This window comes from Lutjanus erythropterus, chromosome 18 (genome assembly GCF_056507025.1).
Source record: "Lutjanus erythropterus isolate fLutEry1 chromosome 18, fLutEry1.hap2, whole genome shotgun sequence".
Taxonomy (NCBI): Eukaryota; Metazoa; Chordata; class Actinopteri; order Lutjaniformes; family Lutjanidae; genus Lutjanus; species Lutjanus erythropterus.
Genome location: NC_139334.1, coordinates 8,216,385 through 8,239,444, shown reverse-complemented (window position 1 = coordinate 8,239,444; position 23,060 = coordinate 8,216,385). Strand labels below are relative to the sequence as shown.

Here is a 23,060-nt window from a genome sequence, read left to right as displayed (position 1 = left end):
GACTCTACAAATCCACGATTTGATTTGATGTTTCATCTTCTTTCTTTTCTTTTTTTATGCCTTATCAAGTGTCAATTTGTAAATATCAATAGATCATTAATTTTATGTCCAAGTGTAGATTCAATTTTTAGTTTTAAATATTTATTTAGATACTTATTTAACTGGTCAATTGGGAACAAACTGTTTAACACCTGTTTTGTATTGTGGTGCTTATTCTATTTATTTATTGCTTTTGACATGAGAAAAATGAATTTCCCTTTGTGGATAATAAAGGATATTTTATCTAACACAAACACAAAAAGTGGAGAGAAAGAAAACATATGGCGAAAATCCCCAATCCCACTTTTGATTAAGCTCATTACGATAGATTTTTGAGTTGGAATTTAAATCGCCATAACCATAACCATACTGAGTACTGACACTCTGCTCTAGTATACTGAATCACTAGTTATTTCTCAGCATGTCTGTGTGCTCTGTAATGACTGACAGCTCCTCTGTGTTGTTTTTTTTTCATCAGATTCTCATCCTGTGTCAGCCACATCAGTTCAAGCTGGCAGTGAACGGCTCGCACTTGTTTGAGTTCAGACATCGTGTGCAGGACCTGAGCAGCATCGACCAGTTGGAGATCATGGGCGACCTGGAGCTCAGTGACGTCAAACTGTGGTGACTCGGGACTCTCGACTTACACAGAAGCCAGCGTTACATGTGCTGTTGTCTTCTGGTTGTTGATGCTAAATTAGCTTAGCCACAATGACCCACACAATGGATGCTGAAAACCCTGTGCTCACTTCAGGTGAGGTTAGTCTTGAAGCAACCATAGGTCACTGAATTTAAGCTAGTCTGGCATTTCTGGTGACCAGGGACCATGGACAGACCCTTCCATGGAGTATTAATGGTCCATGTTTCCAGTCCTTGCTAGACGACTGATGCATGAGAGTTTGCTGTGCTGGAGCATCAGGCCGCGAGCCACCATGACTGTTTACAGCTACAAGTTAGGTTTGCCTTGGTTCATTTCTTACACTGTCTCTAGTGCATCTCTGCTGTGATACGCTCTTAGTGCACTGTATAATTCAAACAGGAAATATGTGTAAATGTTAATAAGCACTAAAGTGCTGGCTTTGTTAAAATGCCAAGACAGTCAACAAAAACAAACAATGAATGAAAGTGAAGAGCTCCATTCTTTTGGAGCAAGGCCCAATAAAGGCTAATTTACTGTACAGCTAATTTAAAAAGAAACATTTTTCATCATTACTAAATAATTAGTAGTGGTAATTCTCTTTTTCTTTGGAAATGCAAATATGGTAAATCATTTCATCTGAATTTTTCTTTACATAATAATTTAATTAATAGGACATGCCTATTTAGGGCATGCTAACACTTCTCTCTTTCTTTCTTTTTTTAAGGACCAGTGTGTAGGATTTAGTGGTATCCAACAGCAAGCTTGCAGACTGCAAACACTTTTCCTCACCCTCCTCTTCCAAATGTGAAGGAGAATCTATGGTAGCTGTGAAACTGTGAAAACACCAAATGCCGTATCTAGTCCACTGTGCGTTACAGTAATCACACTACCTTGGAATTGCCCAACATACACAGTATGTCAGATGTAGTATGCCAACAATACCAGGATGTCCTACTGCATCTGATCAGATTTTGCAGTATGCAAGCTAGCAAGCTTTTCTGGCTATTTTCACCCATAATCCTTTGTGATGGGTATAGAGTAAGAGGGTATGAATTGAAGATGCTATATTATGAGGAAGTAGTATGTCCCAATTGTGTGCATACTGCATGCAACAGTACATACTTGCATACTTAAAGGCAGCTACAGTGCATACTAACAGAAAAAGAAAAGGCATGTGATTTGCAGTGCAGGGCCGGTGTTTGATTTGTCAGTTCAGGGCTACTGTAGAAACATGGCGCTGCAACATGGTGGCCTCTATGAAAGAGGACGTACGTCCTCTGTAGATATAAACAGCTTATTCTAATTAAATGAAAAAAACTTATTTTGAGGTGATTATACACTAATGAAAACATACTAACCATTATTATATTCAAACGTTGCCAATAAATCTCACACACTGGACCTTTAAATCAGTTTGCTGTAAAGGTCTTAATCCTCAGGATTCTTTAACACATGATAGCATCTCACGCACTTGACGTTTCAGTCAATTTAACATGCAATGGTGCACCAGAACTCAAGCACAGTGCAGTACAGGGTCAGTTTAAAGTATATTTACTTCAGTAACATAACAAATTACATTTTGCAATCTTTATGCAAGCTATAGAATATAGTAGAATCCTGCATCTGTGACCATCTTTTGTCTCACTGCTCTCCCACTCAGTGCTGCAGTGATCCGTCCTGCTATTAAGAAAAATGAAACTAATAAAATATCTGGGATATTTATTTTCAAACGTTTTTTTTCTCATTGTCTGTTGCAATTGTTGTAAAATATGTATGAAAAATCCTCCCTATGTATCATAAATGATTTAATAACAAATAAATGTGTTACTATTATCATTTTGTATCCACTGTTTAATGTGCCTAGACGGTTTGATTTAAAACTGCAGTAATTCATGTTTGGCCACACGGGGGCAGCACAACAGCCGGCAGACTCAACACAAAGGTATTTTAACATTAAAGTGGATAAAGTGAAGGTGCCATTCAAAATTAGCATTCATTTGGAGTCCAACTGATGGATGCTGGAATGATGAAAGAGATGAAAGTCTAATATTCACTCTACTCAGACATATTTTGTTCTCAAGCAACTCCAGGGAACAGAATAACACATCTTTAGCTAAATGTTTCAAATGTTTCACTCTCTGCTCCAGCTAACTATGGCTATAAGAGATAGATGGTGCTGCCCATGTTTTTAATAGTTTTTTGACTGAAACAGCAGTGGCCTGCTGAGTGGACACACAGTTGATGAGAGCGGACAGAATGAACCTGAAATAGGCTGAAAAAAAACACAAAACAAAACCCGCTAAAGCTGCTGAGGTAATCTTGTAAATTCTGCACTAGAACAACTCTTTAACATTACATGTAAAGGGTCCATCAACTTGATCTTTTTAATATAGAATTAGGTTTTGTTAGGTAAATTAATGTTCAGAAAAAAAATCTAGTCTTCCTCCTGCAGTACTCCTGCTCAACCACAAGGTGGTAGAAGAGAATAAATGTTTCCTTCAACTACCCAGACACCTTTACCAACCACTGCCAGCCAGCAAACTTTATATCTCTTCTTTTGGCTACAGACACTTCTCTTTAAAGAACCCACAAATCACTTTCAATATAATACTGGAAATGGTTCTCGGTTTAGTTTATCTACTCCTCCTCAAAGGTTAGTGCTTGAGGCTCGACACTTCTGTCAAGATGAAAAGAAACTCAGTGGCCTAAAGAATGTCTTAAAGGGATAATTTGAATTATTTGATGAGGGGTTATATGACGTACTTGTCGATAGTCAGCGCATTTGTTTTCCTTTGAAACTCCAGCAGTCTTTTGGGGACTAAAAACCATCCCCTTAAGTGTACACTATATTTATAATATTTTCACCGCTTTATTATTTTAGACCAATAGGACTCTCTCCAAACCAACCAAACTCCATAGGTGAAATCATTAATTTTTCCTCAGAACATGGAAATTGCCGAAATAAAGTTAATTCAAAGTAAAAAAAGTTTGTTTTTGTTTTATCGTGTGAATTTGGTGAATCTGAACTACCCAGAAGTCACACAATAACACAAAGAAACTAACAGATCTTGCCAGCAGAATACAAGCAACTCATACATTCTGTGAAGTAAAATGACTAATTTTTCCTGTGGAGTTTGGTTGGTTTGTAGAAAGTGATATTTGACTTATATAATGTAGGTTTTTCCATCAGAAAAAGGCAGTGTGACAGCAAAGTAAAGTGGTAAAAAGAGTATAGTGTACATTTAATTTGATATTGATTTTTTTTTTTGGTGGACCTTTTTTAAGTGGCTAAAATATGTCTTGTTGTTGACCATGTCCACAACATGTCATTGCTTAACTTTGATGCTGATGCTTCTCTCTGATTCTCAAATCTTTGCTGACTGCCACCTACTATAGGTAATATACTAAGTATTGATAAGAACCTCATAAACCCCACTTCAAATAATTTGAACAATTCATTTAAGCTTGTCTGAACAGCCATAAATGTAGCAACATTAATCAGATAGGCCTGTAATCTGTCTCATTTATGCCAAATGACCACAGGCATCAGTCAGATAAACTAAAGGAAATGTTATCACCACATGACTCTCACATTATGCCTTCTAAACCTCAAAATTAATGCAATCATATCTGATAAAAAGTTGGTGTTTTATTAATATCCACAGGAAATATAATAATTTGTAAGATCTGTAATAACCATGGTACAGTACAACAGTCTCTTTTTTGAACATAGAAAAAGCAGGATGATATGCAATATGATGACATCAACCATTGCACTGCTGAGAATGTCCAAGAAAAGAAGGCAAAAGACGCTGTCCAATCAGCAACAGGCAAAGAGGCTAAAGTTCGTTTTACAAAAAAACCTGTCAGACCTGCAATCCATTGACAGAAATTCATAATTTTTGACCAAAAAATGTCACGTACTGTCAAAACTTGTACTCTTTTTTTGCTTGACATGGCTCACAGACATACTTTTGAAAAAGATACTCCCCTGTCCAGTTTCCAGGACCTAACGGATTATGCTTCCCTTAAAGTTAAAAAAAAAAAAGGAAAGAAAAGAAAAGAAAAGAAGAAGAGAAGAGTATTTTGGAGTTGTCATACAGACCGCCACACCAGAAACCAACTCTCCCAGTTCCAGCGGAGAGGTTTGGCAAGACGTTGGCTGAGGACAACTGGTTTCACTTTAGTTCAATTCCGTTCAGTTTCTAGCAGCTGGATTTAGACCACGGGCTTTTTTAGTTCTCAAGTCCTGCTGAGGAGGAGAAAGGAAAACTCGGGGTGAGAGCGAGCTGGTACAAAAGTGGCATGGGTTAGGTGCATGTTTTCAGGAGGGAGGAGCGTGTATATCCCACCGTCAGACAGAGCTGAGCTTCACCAAGCCTCTGACAGAGTCCTCATGTAGCGAGTCTTGGCTGGCCGGGTTGTAAAAGCCGGCCTGCACGGTGTGGCTGTGACCCAGAGGACTGCCACAGGGGAGCATGCCAGGCGGTGAGGGCACTTCCTCTGGGGTGAGAAAGTGGTGGTGGGCCACCGGCTCCTGGAGGGGGTGGCTGTGGTTGTGCGTGTGGCCGTGTCCGTGGATTGGCAGCATGTCGGTGGCCTCGTGGCAGCTGAGGCTCGGGGTGGATGTCGGCGGGGTGGGCTGGCCAAGGGGGAGCGAGGTGCACGGGCCGCCAAGGGTGAGGGAGGTGCGACCAGGTAGGGTGCCTCCGTTTTCTGGGGAGGCGGTCAGGATGACTGGCTCACTGTTCTGCTGCTGGAGGAGGGGTGTGGCGGCGGCCTGCAAAACGAATTTGGTGCTCTGAATGCACTGGTCTTGGTCACACTGAGAGGAAGCAGCAGAAAACAGGAGAGAGGGGAGGTGGAGGTGAAAGTCGAAGAGATAGATAAGGTGCCAGAGGTGAAGGACGGAAATAGAAAACAAATAAGAGCGAGGGAGAGTTGAAAATTAGATGGAGGAAGAAAGAAGAGACGACACACGGAATAGAGAAAAAACAATATGTGGAAAGACAACAGAGAAGGGGAAAGGTGATTGGATAAGAGAGAGAGGAAAAGAAAGATGTTAGTACCCTTAGTTAGAATGCAGAGCCACACAAAGAACCCGCACCAGCTCGTTCATTCACCCCAGTGAAAACAGAGCTGAGAACACAGGGTGATTAAGTCACATCTTCATGGCCTATTGATCTCTATTGCTTTGCTTTAGAGTGGAAATCACACGTCTAAAACTGGGGCAGAGGAACTGGGTTAGGACACGGCAAGTCATCAATACCATACATTAGCTACAGGGAGATTAGCTGTAACCCTATTAGCCCTCATCACCACAGAGCAACCATGTGAGATCAGAATATGAGACCAGTTACAGATGAAAGATCATAAGTTGTGCAGAAGTGACAGGAGGTAAAAAGCCCAACAATGAAATAAGAAAAGTAGTTTGATACCTTCTTCTATGGATGAGAGCAGCCAATACATGTACTTTACTTCTGCGTCATGTCTCCACCCCTTTTTAGGTGAAAACAATGACTCTAATTTGACTGGCAATAAATAAAAAACTTTGAATTTTTAGCTATAAAGAGGCAAAGTCCCTCCCCTTCCAGTGGAACACTGGGAACTTCAGAAAAAATATAAAGGGTACACAAGGGTAGTTTTTTGATCTTGTTAAAATCGTGTTATTAATTTAAAAGCTAATTTTACATTTTAAGTATTTTAAGTCAAGAAAGTTGCAGTTTGTTGTAAAATTGTAGAAATAAAAGACTGTAAATGTATGTAATTAGAAAGACTACATACACAGAAGTCATGTTAGATATGTCATGACTTTCTCCCTCCAAAAACATTGAATGCTGAAGCTACAATGCCTGCTTGTTCTGTGCTGGGATGTAGCCACACAAGCAATAGGTCATGCTTGTTCTTTTGCTTCCTAGTTCATTAAAGGACCAGAGGTCCCTAATTAAAACACTTTGGGCAAGACTGAGCAGCTTCAGACAAAACTTAACTATGACAAATCTACAACAAACGGACTTTTTTGACTTGTAAAATTATCCTTTAAATTGACAAGCATCATATGTGTAATTTGTAACAAAATTCAAACAGGATTGCAAAATTATTTGTCTCTCACTATAGACTACAGTTCATGTATTTTTTCTAAAGTAAGGACCAATGGGGCACACTAGAAGGGGAGGGACTTCGCCTCTCTATTTAGAGCCCAGATCCTGTGGCCAGCCAGGTGAACAATTATACAATGTATATTTTCCAGTCTACAACTATGTGTGACATCGTCACATAGAAAAACCTAAAGAAATATGGCTCCTCCTTTCCACCTGCCCTGATCAATGTGGATGAAACTGACATATAAAACTCTTAATGAATATTCAGGCAATGCATTTCAGACATGTCACTTTTTGTCCTTAACACTCTTTATTTTGCTGTTATGGTAATCTGACTGCACTATAAACTAATTACATCTGCGGCTGAGTGGAGCCGCCGCCTCTATTTTGATAGCCGTTCCTGCTTAATACTGCGATCATGAAGAACAGGAAGCTAACACCTTTCTGTTCATTATTTCATCTTTAATTAACTGAGTAAATAAGGTGTGAATATTGGTTGTATGCAGCTCTAAGTGGAACAAATAAACAAAGGTGGCCATTTTTAGTGACTAACACTTTCATTCATGCAGCAGACTGAAGTAACCATATGCTGTTTACAAGTGTCATTATTAGGAGGCAGGTCAGTGCTCTTTATGGGAGTTATTAACATTAAAGGTGCACATTTTGCATTTTTCCCCTAGCCAATAGTCAAAAATGCTGAAAATCTATTAAACATTAAAGGGACAGTTCACCCAAAAGTCAGCCATTATCTACTCACCCTTATGCCGACTGAAGGTTGGGCTTAGTTTTTTAGTCCACAAAACACTGCTGGAGTTTGATGGGAAAACAGCGTTGCAGAATCTCCCAAGGAATGGAAGTGAATGGTGCCTAGTATTGAAACGTAAAACAGCAACAGAAAAAAAAAACAAAAAAACAAAAAAAAAACCCCATAAAATTCCTCCATACTGCTTGTCTGGTGTAATCCAAGTCTCCTAAAGCCACCGTACGCCATGTTGACTTGAGAGCGTGGATGGAGCGTGGAGTGACTTTTTTTAAAGGATGGAGCATCGCCTTATTTCCCGCTCCGCCCTGCTCCAGTTTTGCTCAGGTGTCGCTCACACCACGAGTCTGATGCATGCCCAGGTGCTCATTGCGCAGACACCCACATTATTTTCTGTCAAAAGTCAACTATTGCAAGCTTGATAACGGAGCTCACAAAGTACTTTTAAAAAGTAACAGAGAAGTCATACAGGTGTACAATCCCTGTAAAACTAACAGATGACAATAATGGGGTATAAGAAAAAAAATGTGGAGACATTGCCTCAATCAGTAAAGATTAATTTTGGAATTTAAGACAACTTTCTCTAAAGGTAGAGAGAGAGCAACAGAAAGAAAGAGAGAGTGAGGGAGGGAGAGGCAGAGACGGTGTGAATAAGGACAGATGTGCAGACTTGATTTAAACAGATTATGATCATGAATCATAATGTTGTACTGTACAGTTCTGTGGTGCATGATTTTTTTTAGTCCAAGTCCAGTTTGTGTACTTTTAACCACTTAATTACTCTACTCCAATTAATCAGAATTACAAAGGAGGAGAGAGAGACGGCGGAGAGGAGGGAGTGAAGTGTGTGTGTGTGAAGTGCTGAGTGATATAAAACTTTTCGGATGATAAATCATGATGTTATTGTACAGTTCTGTGGTTTACACACTGCAGACTAAAATATCTGTCTGTGTATCTGTCAGACAGACACTCCTGTCCTCCATGAACATATGTCACTGTGCTGTATTACTGTAAGAAAGAGGAGCAGAAATTCTCACAGCTCCACTCCACTCACATCTGCTGCATGTCGGGGCTTTAGGAGACTTGGATTAGACCAGACAAAGAGTATGGAGTCTTTGTTTTTCCCCCATTTGCTTTTTTCCATTTGAAAACTGGTCACCATTCACTTAAATTGTTTGGCAGATTGTGCAGCGCTGTTCTCCTGTGAAACTCCAGCAGCGTTTTGTGGAATAAAAAACTAAACCTGATCTTCAATCTGAATTAATGGTGAGTAAATAATGAGTGAGTACTTTTTCTAGTGGGAGGTCGAAAAATTCTGACCTAGATGGTGTCTGGAACGCAGCATAAGTGTTTGAGACAGACACACATTCTGACTGGCTGCTTTTACAAAGCGTGTTTTCACCCAAACGTGGTTGTTCTCAAGACGGGGTCATGACGTATGGCTGCTCTCTCCCATCCCACACCAGTTCCAAAGTCTGACTAACAAGAAAATCTGAAGCACAAAGGTTTATCCCAGAAATCTCACCTTTCTGTCTCAATCTCACTGACCTAAAAAGAGCAGATTACAGATGTGATTTAAACAGAGGTTGAGCTACCTTGAGCAGAAGAGATGTGATTGTAAGTATTATCAGTCCGCTTATCAGCTGCACCGATCGGCTACTCTTGACTTTTCACCTTTATAACAATATGACTAACTCAAGTGAGGGTTACTGGACTGAGATGACACAGAAACCTCGCTCACAGCCACGCAAGCACAGAGCTACATCATCATCGTGGTGTTGGATATGAAAGAAAACAGAAAAAAGGGATACAGTGCTTTGTCCTTTTCTTTCTACTTTCAGGCCCACTCATGTTTTATAAACAGTCACAGCTAGACTGACTCAGCACTGTCCATCCCCCACGGCAGACACACACACACACACACACACACACACACTCACACACACAACTACAGGGAACAATTTGTACATAGACTGCTGATAGACTAACCTTGGATAGCAGATAGCAAGTGAAGCAGCACAGGCTGTATTTTGGTTGACTTTCACACATGGCGATGATGGCACAAGAGGGATTATAAATTTCAACAAACATTTGATTCTACATTTAAATATTTTAATATGTAAAATAGGGGTGCATGATATGGACTTTTTTCTGCTGATAACTGATAGTTACCTGCTTCTCATGGCCGATACAGATTACATAATCGATAATTTCACATTTTTGTATTTTAAAAAGTTCATGTAACACATTAATGCACACATGAGGGTAAGAAAGGCTAACATGTAGTGAACGGGGTGGATGATTAATATCCCACAGCTCTGACTGAACCAAATCTGACTGACATCATTACTACAAAAACAAAGAAGAATTCTGACTCTTCAAATGTTCATTTATGTTTTCTTAACTTCACAAATATACTTAAGTAGTATAGTATAGTAGCAACTTTTAGAGAGCATTGTGCCTAAGAATTCAAATTAAATGCTTTGACATAATCTGTCAAATCAGATATCATTATGGTTGATACCAATCTGCTATAATTTCATTACTGGAATAATAAATAGTGATATAAATTCCCCATTACTGACTGATAATTTATCAGACTTGATGTGGATCTATAAATATGAGGCAAAAATAAACATTTTATTCTTCCAGCCTCTCTTTTAAAAGGATTTGCTGTGTTTTGTATCACATGAAAATCTTTAGGTTTGGGGGGGTCAGTGGGACCAAACAAGTAATATGAAGACATCACCTCAGGCTCTGGGAAACTGCGATAGCCATATTTCACCATTTATGTTATAGATCACATAATTAATTGAAAACAAAATTAGTGATTAATTACAGTTCTACTTTCCAGTCATCTTCTGCAAGATTGTCCACTTTAAGGGATAGTTTGGATTTTCTGATGTAGGGTTTTATGAGTTACTTGTCAATAGTCACTGTATTACCTACAGTAGAAGGCAACTGACGCACCCCCAATTTGGAGAAGCAAAGAGAAAATCCAGCATGGAAGCAATGTAGTGACATGGACAGGGTCAGCAACAAAGTGTATTTTAGCAACTAGAAAAAATCTATATCATTTTCTTTGCCTTATGCCATTTTTAATAAACTGGGTAAACAAGGTCTGAATATTGATCGAACGCAGGGGAACGAGGAAACAAAGCTGGGCATTTTCAGTGACTGTAACACCATCCTTCATGCAGCTGACTGAGGTAAGAGTTGAGCAGTGAAACTGAACAGCCCCTCATCACTCACTGTGCAATTATCAACAAGGAAATGGTGGTTGATCAAGTTGCACTCTGGGAGCTATTTTTGCACAATACACACACACAAAGGAAAAAGACAGAGGCAGTGGAAGAGAGACAGGAAGGACAAAAATAAAACAGGCCAAATGCAAATGATATACCATGAGGTTAAAGGACAAAGTTACCCAAAACATTTTCTCACCAAGTACCTATGCAGATATTGTTGATTTTTTTTTACAATGGAGCTGAATGCTCACAGCGTTGAACTTAACATTTAAAACCATCTTTCAGTTACTCTCAATTAATCTGAGGTGGAAATGCAGTATTACTGCTCATCTCCCCTTGTTTGCTTCTCACGTTTTTATATATTAACTCTGTACTATGTTGAAGTGTGATCAGTGTTTCATCTCCTCCTCTGTGTGCAGATCAACTAACAGGCCAGTTTGACCTTCGGTGTGCAGAGATCATTAAATCAAAGTATCCTCCTGTATGATGCCTTTATCTATTTGCTTTTTGTCTCTGGAGGGAGGGAAAGGGATGAGACACCCAGGTGCAACTTCATTATGAGTGTTTGTACTGTTAAAGCAGACAAAGCTGAAAGGGTCGCTGTAATAGCTGCATTCACTTTTTTCGTTTCTCTGCAGGGAGGGGTATGAGAGACAGATTTATCCACTATTTTTTTTTTTTTTTTGGGGGGGGGGGGGGGGCATTTTGTCTTGTTGCATATGAAACAGCTGTAACGAACTGAAACTTTCTGAATTCACTTTGTTTTCAAATTTCAGTCCACTTTTCACCTTCACTGTATTGGGATGGAGGCAAAATGATTAAGCTCCCAAAGGTTAGTAAATTCATTTCAAATTTTGATTATCATTAAAACTGTGTTTGATTACCACACTTTGAAAAGCTCACAGTAAATGCTGTCCAGCATCAACAACAGTTAAGTCTCCCAGACCCAGGCTCAGCAATGTGGGTTTGCGTAATTGAAAAGGACTTGGTGCCATTTCAAATTGTTGAGAGATTTTCAATATTAAACTTGGTGAAATGATTTCAGTGTGTGTATCAGTACTTTTTCAACATTAATAAAAATAATGAATTTGTGATAAGAAATTTCCACACCGTTTCTTCTCTATTACTGATTAATCTGTCAATTATAGTTACTTTTGAGTAGGCTAATCATTTTGTCTACAAAACATAAAAAATATATTAAAAACCTGAATATTCCCAGAGCCGAAGGATGTTGTCAAATTTCTTCTTTTGTCCAAGCCACCATCCAAAACCCCAGTATCCATTTTTTTTGTATTCCTTTGTGCCCAAATGGAGGTTTTATGTTATTGAGGTGTAATGTGACAACATTTCACACACTGTTACCATGGCAACGGCTTACAAGACTTCTCCATACCGAGCCTTAATTTTATGCTGCATCACAGACAAAAGTGCCTCACAAAGAAAAAGGGCTTTCATTGCCCAAATGCAAATGCAACCTCAACTCATTAATCAACACAGTGTTATAAAAACACAAGAGTTAGGTTACTCCTTAAGTGCTTATCAACTTCTAGTTAAAAAAAAAAAAAGGGAAAAGACCACTGTAACAAAACCTGCTACATTTCTTCTCTGTGATCTTTAGGATTAGAAATGTTGTAGAAATCTGTACATAAGTTATTTTGTGTGACGTGTCTGACAGTCGTCACACAGTCAGTGTACAGTAAAAGGGTAAAATAACAGTAACAATACAATTAAAATGAACAAAACATATGACTCAAGTACAATAGATTTCCATTCTATACTTCTGTTGTCTGTTTTCCACCTCTATCTCTCTCTCACACACACTTCATGCACACTCACACACTTTCTCAAAATAGCACCCACCCACACGCCTTTATAGTAAATAGACAAAAGTGATGGCGAATTTTACTCATCGTGGTTTGAACGATTTACACTAAATCTGCCTCTCTAAAACCTACTTGATGACACAACATTCTCTACGTGGACCTGAACTGAGTGGTCTAGATTTTTATGCCAAACAAAGATTTTTACGGTAATGAAAAGAGTTGCATCAGTAGGTGTTGGGGGACATGAAGAGAATATTCAAAAACAGAGACTTATGTGTGACCAGTGTGGCATGTTATTGAGTTTAACAAACTGATATCAATTTGACAGCTGCCTCTGTATCACTGTGCAGATAAATGTCCAGCAGCCGGCACAATAGGACAACTCTGGTCACCAATCATGACTGCTAAGGAAAACAGATGGCAGTTATTTCTGAATGTGCTAACGTAAGGGAATGTTCCTGTGGCTCTCGGCCCATTACAAGTCGTTGACACATTTAGGACCTGAAGACAGATGACATTCATGTTTGACATCTCAATGAGAACTAACGGTGCTATGTCGAGTTTGGGTGAGAACAACGAGATGACTGTGGCACAGAGGGAGGACAGCAACAGTGAAAGACGTTTAAGTAGCTGTGTGTGAATAGGTCTTAAATCTGGTGAGTAATGTGTGAGGTTAACAGTGAAACAGAACAACTGAAGACTTGTTGCTTCTATTCAGGCACCAGAGGAAAACCGGTCAGTGAGGTCAGTACAATGTCCTCTTCACAACACCAGCTATTCTCTGCAAGACTGCAGGACAGTTTACACATTAAGATGTGTTTACTGATTGTGGTTCACTTTCAGTCTGTGAGATTGCTGGGTTGCACCAACAAGGATTCATTTTTTAACCCAAAATCATGGTTTAACTTAAAACTATGTTGCACCAAACTTTTAAACTATATTGAATATTTGGTGCTTGAATTCAATTCTGTTGCACCTAAACTTAAAACTCCAATTCAAAACGTGATCCAGTATTAACTTTAGACTTACACCTGAGAAGCTTTTAGTTTTCAAATGGATGCCTTTTTGAAATGGACTGAGTAAAAAAACATTAGGTTCCTTGAGAAGAGTTGAGGGACAGCCAACCCCACTGAGATTTCTGATGATTCTCTTCTTTTTTTCACTCCAGTCAATAATTTAGCAAAAAAGTTCTCAAAGGAGGTGAAAATAGAGCTTCTCTGCTGGGCCATAATGAGTAGAATAACTAGGCTAATTAACTTTTGAGCAAGCTAGCGAACAATATTAAGTATTTTTTACTTTTTAGCTGTGTAGCAAATCATGTTGCTTTTAAAGAACTGCTTAGCTGCTAATAAACAATATATGGTTTGAGTTTTTAGCTAGCTAGCAAATAACGTAATTTAAAAAAAGTAATTTAAGTTAGCTAGCATACATTATATATTTTTTTCTTTTCAACTAGCTAGCAAATAATGTAACTTCTTAAAATGTTTTTATTTACCTAGCAACAACATAACAAAAAAAAGTTTAGCTAGCTACCAAACAATATATCTTTTAAAAAACTGCTAGCTAGAAAAAAAATGTAATGTTGTGTTAAGGAATACAATGCAATGCAAGCAGTCATTAAACTTGGGTTTATTAAACTGAGATTAGTTCTTGATTGTGCAACAGAGCTCTGCTTAATTTTAAATCTGGAATGACTCATTTAAACCTAGTTATACTGAAGTCTGATTAGAACTAATCTTAGATTAAATTAATCTTTGTTTGTTAAACCCAGTCATCATTTCTTTATGATTCTTGCTCATTGTTTTTCTTGGGCCCACTGCAAGACTTGGATTATCAGTATGATGAGGAATCCCGTTATCTAAAATACAATACTGTGACTGATGAAGGAAACCCAAGAAGAGGGAGAATGACTGAAACCAGGGAGAGTTAAATCCTACAGATCAGGCTGCCACCTCAGCACACACACAAACACCCTTCCTTGCTGCTGTTGACCTGATTTATAGACGACATAGAGTGACACACGCAAAACTGAAAACATCATTGTCTCGCTCTTTGCAATCCAAGGCAATTGCATCAGTTTCAATCTAGTGGGATGAAAAAGAATAACTGGATTTGGTTTCTCAGGTCTGCATGGAGAGAAAAAGGTGCAGCGTTTGTGATTCTGCCGCGGGCGTGAACAATAAAGCAATAACCATATGTATTAACAATAGGCAGTTCACCAATAGCAGTAAGTAAATTGTTCAATAAAAGGTTCATTAGTTTCACTTAAATGCACACAACAATGAAAGCACATAAAATAAAATTAATAAATATGCCCTCGCTAATAAACAGCCTATCACATCCATTGATAACGGAGCGTGCTATGAGTGACACGCAAACAACCGATCATTTAACAGGTGTGTTGTTCAGTTGCACCATCGACATGAGACACAACAACAGAAACAGCGTGATTGAGAAAGTAAGTGCAGACAGCGAGGAAACTGTTAATAAAAAGGACTGGTCATCCTGGCAGTATTTTATTTTTATTACAGAACCTGTGTGCCGTTAAATTCAAAATAAAGCCCCTTTTCCCCTGGTCTTTAATATAAATAGGCTATTAAAAATATCAATATCGACTGAAATTAAACATTTTAGTGTAATACATTTTTCAGCTGTACTGCCCAGCCCTTTTCTGCCACATATTGTGTCAGAGAATGAAGTGAAATAGCTTGACCTCATCTGACCTTTACCCCTCTCTGCTTAAGCAATATTATCTAAGCCAATCCTTAAACCAACAGCTATGTTTACCATCGCAATAAGAGACAATGAGACACAAAATAACAGAAGCTATGACGTCTGAGGTTTGAATTCCTCAGACTGACATGGGGCTAATTTCATCTGCCTCAGTTTGTGAGAGCTGATTTTCTGTTTAATTCTGTCAGACAGGCTGCTGTGAAAGATGCTTTGTCTCCGTGTGTCCTGCTGACCAAGGCCTTGTCCTGTAGGAGTGGCTGTATGGTCTGGGTGAGACTGTGCCAAAAAGTAATGCAGCCAAGGAACAGTGACTTTAGACGACCTTCACAACGCTTCTTAACGTTATAATTCTCATTCTTATTTCATTAAATCAAACCTTTTTTAATAGTATTTATGATCTGCATTTTTCTACAATAGTAATTTCAAACTACTTATCTTATGTAATTGTTTCTCTATATTGTACTTTTCATTGTTAGTGACAGAGTTCACCATTCCCATGCAGGATTCAAATTATCTTCCTACGCACAAGGGACTGACAGGTTTGTAATTTTATCTCATTAATATCAGCCTCACAGTTTACTGTTCACATTAAAAGCATTCAACCAGCAAAACATGGGGTGGCTTTTATTATGAAGTCAACGAGGTGACAGCTCTAACCTCAGTAATTTCCAGCATTTTTTTTTTGTTAGTTTTTATATTACAGAGAGTAACAGAACAAGATGAAACAGCCACAGTGAGGTGTAGTTGTGTGGAAAACTACTGACATAGTGTGAAGCATGAAACCAGACTGCGCTTGTTCATGGCATGATGGGAAATAGCCAATTATTGACTGACTTCTTTATTAAAACAACATGAGTTTGCTTGGCTATGGTGTAAACAGATACATCTGTTGCTCCTCTGTTGTATTTCTAACAAAGCAGCTGCTCAATGAGCGTTTCATCTAGTATTTGCTGTTATCACCAGAAACCACAAGGAAGGCATAATCAACCAGTGCTGAAATCTTCAGGAAGAAAACTTTAACATGTTGGTTGAGAGACAACACTGGTTAACTTTGAGAACAGAGATCGAAAAGTATCCAGCTCCTTTAATCAATGACTACTTCATCTCTAAACCTCGTCTGAACAGACACCACTATCAGCATCCACATCACCTGTAACAGCTCCCTCTGCACTTTCATGTTAGTAACCTAGTAGTAATAACTTGGAGGTCATTGTCTTACCATGTGGCTCTGCTGAGACTGGGTGGCGCCATACATAGTGATGCCATTGGTTGGTGGTGCCAGCTGCGGTGTGTCTGATTGGATAAAGCCCCGTCTGTCAATGAGACTAGTGAGACAGAAACAAAGAGGGGAGAAAGGGATAATCCATGGGAATTCATTTACAAATATTACATAGTAAATGGCAGTAGAGCCATTTACCAAATAGATTCTTTTATGCACTGAAAGCCTTAAAGGGACAGTCCACTCCAAAATCAAAGATACATATTCTACCTCTGGTCTGTAGTGCTATTTATGCATCAAGATTGTTTTGGTGTGAGTTGCAGAATTTTGGAGATATCGGCCATACAGATGTCTGCCTTCCCTCCAACATAACGAAACTCTGAAATCTACATCACTTTGTACGGTATGCAATTTTTACATTTTTTTTTCCACAGGAGAGCGGAGTCATGACCTACCCTCCTCTGACTCTGAATAGCTAGTACTCAGTGCCATCTTTGGTTTGGGTCAATTAGACATGAGGAGTTTAGGGTTAGGGTAAGAATATCAGGGTAAGCCAATCAGAGGCAGAATAAGACAGGTCATGCCTTTGTCTAACTAGAGGAATAATAGTGGATGGAAAAGCACATGGACGCTAACAGAGAATTCATCGTACATCCAAGGGCAACATTTTAATTTGTTGAAATACTTTGCCAACATCGGTCATTACTTTCTTATTCTTTCAGTTAAGCATTTTTAATGTTTAGATGCTAAAATCATGACACTATCCCATTAATTCATACACAGACATAGACATTCATTCATACATAGTGGATTTTAAAAATTCTACAAGAAAATCTCATTAAATTGTTATCAGAAAAACTCTAACATATTCTTCTGCAACAGGTCCCCATGTTCCTCTACTCATATACAGTATTGTTTAGAATAATGAAATAAATAAAACAATTCTACACAGTAAATAGACGGTTTCAAACAGACCCAGTGATTGGTATCGGCCGATCCAGTGATTGTGATCAGCCCCACAAATCCTGATCAGAGCACCACTGGTCTTTCCCTTCAAATCTTTCACTCATACACCCACTTTTACACAAACAGAAAATCACAACTTGGCAATAAATCAGTGAGGTCCTGCAGTGGAGCACTGGAGTGAATCATTGTTTCTGTCCCGTTTTTAATGCTGCAGAACTCTGACACAGCTGGTTAGACTCCAGCCTGCTGAACTCTTGGTATGCATACGAACATGTGTGTGGTCAAGGGCCAGATGTATGTGATAATGGCTACTTATCAGCCAGATAAAGGTTGATCTGCCACAGAGCAAGTGTGCACAGGCACACACATACACACAGAGACACACACACAGGTGAGGTGTTAAACAGCACAAGCAGGGTAATCATTTAACAGAGAGTGTGTTGACAGTGTGTTCCGTTGGGACTGAGCTGGATTTAGGTGGAAATGGTTTGCTAGAATCACAGACAAACTCTGGGAGCCTACAGCGGTGGCTTGTGTTGCTGGTAATGAATACCGGAATGTCTGCAAATGCAGTTAGGAGGAAACGAGCATAAAAACATGGAGGATGATGCATTAGAAAATGTGAGTCAAGGTCTCAGCAGGGAATGAAATGCAAGAGGCTTTTGTCTCTGTGTGTGAGAGGCAGCGTTGCTCGCATAGTCCGAGGCTTAGGTGTAACATTCTTTTCTTACTGGTGGACCCAGCTGTGCAATGCCTGTGGCTGTCTACACATGCACACACACACACACACACCCAGATGGCAGCCACCTGTGCTTTGAGGACTCTCCTTTGCCACCCACAGGTATCATTTTTGGTGACTTATGGCTTGTGAGGGCCAGAGTACAGATACACTGACAGAATGCAGCTGAAAGCCTCCGTCATTTTTCTTCTTATATTTTGTGTGAATACATGCTCCTCTACAGATGCATTTAGCTGACAGAGTAGGGGAGACTGGGACAATTGTAGCTTTTTCTTACATTTTCCAACAAGTCACAGAGTACTTGAAAAACACTAGCCATCTTTTACTATACAACAGTTAGTCCTGACCAAGTAATTTGATTGTGAGGCATTCAATGAGCGCTGAGACTTTTAACTACATGTATCACTCCACTTTACAGCTGTTCTAATAACTGTTAGCCCACATTAATGTTACAACAACTAAGTAAAAGAATGTAGAGACAGGAGGAGTCTTGTACATGATTCGGGGTATATTACAGTGGGATCACTGTCACACACTGTTAATCCGACAAAGTACAGTGAGTTGGATACAACCACAACGGGTTTTACAGCTTTTAATCTGTAATCAGTAAAAATACCCATTCTTACATGGATATGCATTGTTATGAAATGATTTAAATAAATATGTGCATAGCTTATACAGATCAATTATACGATTGCTTCCTGAACAGATTTCACAATCAGCTGATGGGTTTAGTGAGTAGTTCATCTTTTGAAATCATGCTAAAATCACGTGTGTGTGCGTGTGTATACACACACACGCACACACACACACACGCGCACACACACACACACACATATTCACTAATATAGTTCAAATTCTCTTAGATGTCATGAATTGTATGCATTCAATTTAAATGTCCATTTTTTTTTTTTTTACCTCAAAATCAGTTCTTAGTTCTGCTTAGGTGAAATGATCCTGCTCTTTTTAACAGGCAGAGAGAGAGAGCTCTACTGAGCATGTGCAGAGCAAGGAGGAACTGAGTGTGTTACAACTGCCTCCTGTCTCCCGTACAATATGCACTGTGTTTCTTTAAATTTCTCGTATTTACTTTACTATTACCTGGGTGCAAAAAAGGGGCAAAATTAAAGGCTGCAAGTTCCAAATATTAAGAGGTTTGTTACGTCTTGACAGTGTCATCAAGAGTGTTATATCTTTAAAGTGGGTAAAGTGGGTAGAGTGGCCAGAAGAGATAAGAGCAGATAGTAGATATCTCCTTTCAGTGGTTAAGCAAGAACACATTTCTAACCATGATGAAAAAAAAAGCTGTTTAAGTCAGAGGAATAACAGTTCCAGTGAGATGAGTAATGAAATTGTTTGCACAAAATGCTGAAGTGAAAAAAGCTGGGAGGAAAATGTGCAATGTGTACTGACATTTACAGTCACATGGACATGAGAATGCAACTGTGACAGTTGGCCTGTATTTTTGTTAAATCACATGAACAGCAAAAGTGTGAAATCTAATATATCTAGCCAACTTTGATCTTGGATTTGGTTAAAATGGGCTTGAAATCCTTTCCACTCTCACAGTATCTTAGTAGCTATGTATAGAAAAAGAGGCTGCAGGCTCATTTCAAAGCGCTCCTCACATCAAAAGGAGTCTTGACTAACAGCTCTATTTTAGCCTTTGGACACAACGGAAAATTACAGTGAGGGAAATAAAAAACAAACAAACAGGTGTTCTGACCCATTACATTGAAGGTTAACAATTACCGAGTGGGTTTTCTCAGAGCAAGGAATGATGGGGCACATATGTCATCATCTGGGTATCTGGGAGTACGTTAATCACCTCATAAAAACACTCATGCACATTCACACGTCATACCTTGGTGGCAGGGGTCCACAAAGTGCTGCACAGCAGTTGGTGAATATATTGCCATGGCTGTATGGATTATAGTTGTCCTTCCCTCTTTTAGAAGACCAAGACCCTTTTATCTGGAGGAGATCGCACAACATCAGTCAGAGGACAGATTAATATCTCTTGTCTTAATAGAACAAAAATCAAGACTCTTCTTTAACACAGAGATGGTGTTTGTCAGGGTTTCTTCAGGTTTCAGCAATTTAAATTTAAGACATAAAACATGTTTGTGGCTGGTAGGGGGGTTGAATCTGCAAGCTTTGCATTATTAGCACCACACTTAAACCAACTAAGCTAACCAGTCACACTGGCATAATTTTATGAAATCAAAGAGACCATTCACATGCTTCAGTTTCCCTTTAGAAAGTATTTATTATGGCGCAAGATTATTGTAGTGTCATCTAATTCAAAATCAACACTTAGGATGTCGACAAAGCGCAATGAGCTTGACCACAATTAATGTCCTAATTAATTAATGTCTCCAAGTATTTACTGTAACAGTAAACATGTTTAAATCAATTCAAAAAACTATGGTGCTCCATAGACATATGTGTCTGTTGTTTCTTGACTAATAAAGTTGCAGCTGTACCATCATTTACATGTCTGTCTAAAGCTTTACTTTTACAAGTTAATTACAAACAAATATGCAGTTCCTTAATGTTTCTGATAAATGTTACTGACAAACAAAAATGCAATATAAAGTAAAATAAAATATGTAAAATAAAATTTCTTCAAATTGAATTATTACAGGTTTCTTAAACGCACAATATGTAAATTTTGCATTGTCGTCCTTCCTCACTTTTTGATGTATCTGACATATCTCATGTTTTTCCAGAAGTTACTAATATATATAAGTAATATAAGTGCACAACTCAACAAAACACATTACATGTCTAGCATTTTTAGACATAATAATGCAGAAACATTACATATTATAACTTTAAGATATGGCTCTTTCAATTATGAATGCCTAAGATGAAATGGGAACTATGACAGAAAAACAAGAAATTACAAGAAACAAATACCTGTTAGATACATGTTATGGCTTTAAGTTTTCTGTTACTGTGCAGTGAAAACTGAGTATACTTTATGTTGATACTTACATCTTCATTGGTGGTCTGGTTGGAGCTGATTAGGTAGGTATGGAAGCCTGAGAGGCCCACTATGGACCAGACAGAGAAGAAACACACCACCACCTCCAGCACAGTGACGCAATTAAGTCAAGGAATAAACGTCTGCCACAGTGTCTATTTAATCCTGTCTTACATTTAGTAAACAGACAACTCTGACAAACTCACTCACACACTTCACAGACCAATACAGAGCCAGCATGGAGAAAAAATAGTAGGAGTTCTACCAGCTAGCATATTGACCTACAGCCTCGGGGTGTCCTCCTCTTGCCAATAGTTCCTAGTTACCAGTTCATTTGGCTGGGACTGCAGAATGCTGCTCATTTTCTCTGCTCCACATAAAGCACAAACACACAGCCCAAGATTAATCCTTCTGCCTTTATGAAAATGAACTACAGCAATGCTTTGTCACATCTAAGGATACAGTCTCCAAAAGAATACATATTCATAAAATAAGACCTACAAATACGCTGACACTGTTTAATACAGATGTATGCCCTTATTGAAAAAAAAACATTAATCACTTGGTAGGTCAGTGTCATATTACATACTCCAAGACAATGAATCAGTCTCTTAAACTGTACTATAAAAATCAACTAAATGTCCTAACTCTGCTTCTTCTTTTTCTCGCTCCCCAGTCTCTTCCTCCCTAGCAAGGACAAAACATGTCATCATTCACCTAGTACAAAGGACTGCTACGATACTATCGACTGCAATTCCCCTTTATTAAAGTCCTGTAGGACACGGGCCGTTATCAGCTTGGATTGGCACACATTTCTGCGCCAGAGAAACAGTTATCTCACTCAGCCATAGAGAGAAGGCCAGAGAGAGAGGGACAGTGTCATAGCCCCATGCTCTCAACTAGATTTGTGGCGTACACCTTTTTAAACCAAATTTGCATGTGCATTTGGTTTGTTTGTTTTGTTTTTTTTTTTAACTTGGCTAAACCCACTAAAAATACGTGATTGACCCCTTTTTCTGATGTGTGTGAGAAAGCTGAGACTCAACTCATGAGAAAGGCGTTTTTTAAAAGTCTCAAGCTCAAGTTCACCTCTCAGAACTTTTGCAGCTTCTAACTGAATCTTCCAACTGTTTGAAGTCAAGTTTATCTCCGTTTGTACTTTCATGTATCCGGTTTTTTTTTACTGTTTCATGCCGTATCATGAAAGCCATATCTTAGTGGGTGTTGGTGGATTTTTTGTCTAGTGTGTCAAAGGGGCTTTAGAAATGGCCTTGGCTATCATTTACTTTTGTTGTATTTCAGAGACAGACCCTCTCCTTGTTATATTTTTTAGCATTTGTTTTTTATTTTTACTATTATTATTTTTTATTTGTATTTTATTCTCTTTTAAGTGTGGGTTCTGTGTCCAGTTGGCACATATGTAACACTTTTGTTATCGGTGTTCTTAAAAATAAAATCTAATAAAAAGTAAATAACAAAAAAAGCTAAGGTCAAATGGTGTAAAATCAAACTTTGCTGTGATGTCAAAATAAAACATTTGACTTGCTTGGATTTACCAAAGTCCACGTGTTTATCACTGATGTTGAGACAATAAGCTGACTTACATGGTATTTGTAACAGCTGTAAGCTTAAGACGTCTCACACACACTTGGCATCCATCGCACAGATAGACACACTCATATCAAATCTCACTCACACACAACATCTCTGTGGAGGCCAGTTAGAGCCAGATGAAAGGCCGACTGAATAAATCAACAGAGACGGAGTGACGAGCTCCATTGCGTGCTGTGTTACTCCAATGGA

The 23,060-nt window shown here is 38.7% G+C and overlaps 2 protein-coding genes across 8 annotated transcripts in view; one reads left to right on the top strand and one right to left on the bottom strand.

The window, feature by feature from the left end:
- lgals8b (galectin 8b) overlaps positions 1–1,707 on the top strand; it is a 35,649-nt gene extending 33,942 nt beyond the window's left edge. For all 3 annotated transcript variants that reach the window (XM_084742528.1, XM_084742529.1, XM_084742527.1), the window contains one exon: positions 518–1,707. In XM_084742528.1, coding sequence (XP_084598654.1) covers positions 518–667 — 150 coding nt within the window. In that variant the 3' untranslated portion in view covers positions 668–1,707. The remainder of the gene's footprint in view (positions 1–517) is intronic.
- Positions 1,708–4,308: 2,601 nt separating this feature from the next.
- The window catches only part of LOC146310562 (palmitoyltransferase ZDHHC14-like), a 69,754-nt gene continuing 51,002 nt past the window's right edge, over positions 4,309–23,060 (bottom strand). For 2 of the 5 annotated variants that reach the window (XM_084743215.1, XM_084743214.1), the window contains exons 7-10: positions 21,269–21,371; positions 20,133–20,242; positions 16,564–16,669; positions 4,309–5,504 (exon numbers count right to left, since the gene is read on the bottom strand). In XM_084743215.1, coding sequence (XP_084599341.1) covers positions 5,034–5,504; positions 16,564–16,669; positions 20,133–20,242; positions 21,269–21,371 — 790 coding nt within the window. In that variant the 3' untranslated portion in view covers positions 4,309–5,033. The remainder of the gene's footprint in view (positions 5,505–16,563; positions 16,670–20,132; positions 20,243–21,268; positions 21,372–23,060) is intronic. The other 3 variants (XM_084743216.1, XM_084743217.1, XM_084743218.1) reach the window with 3 other exon arrangements.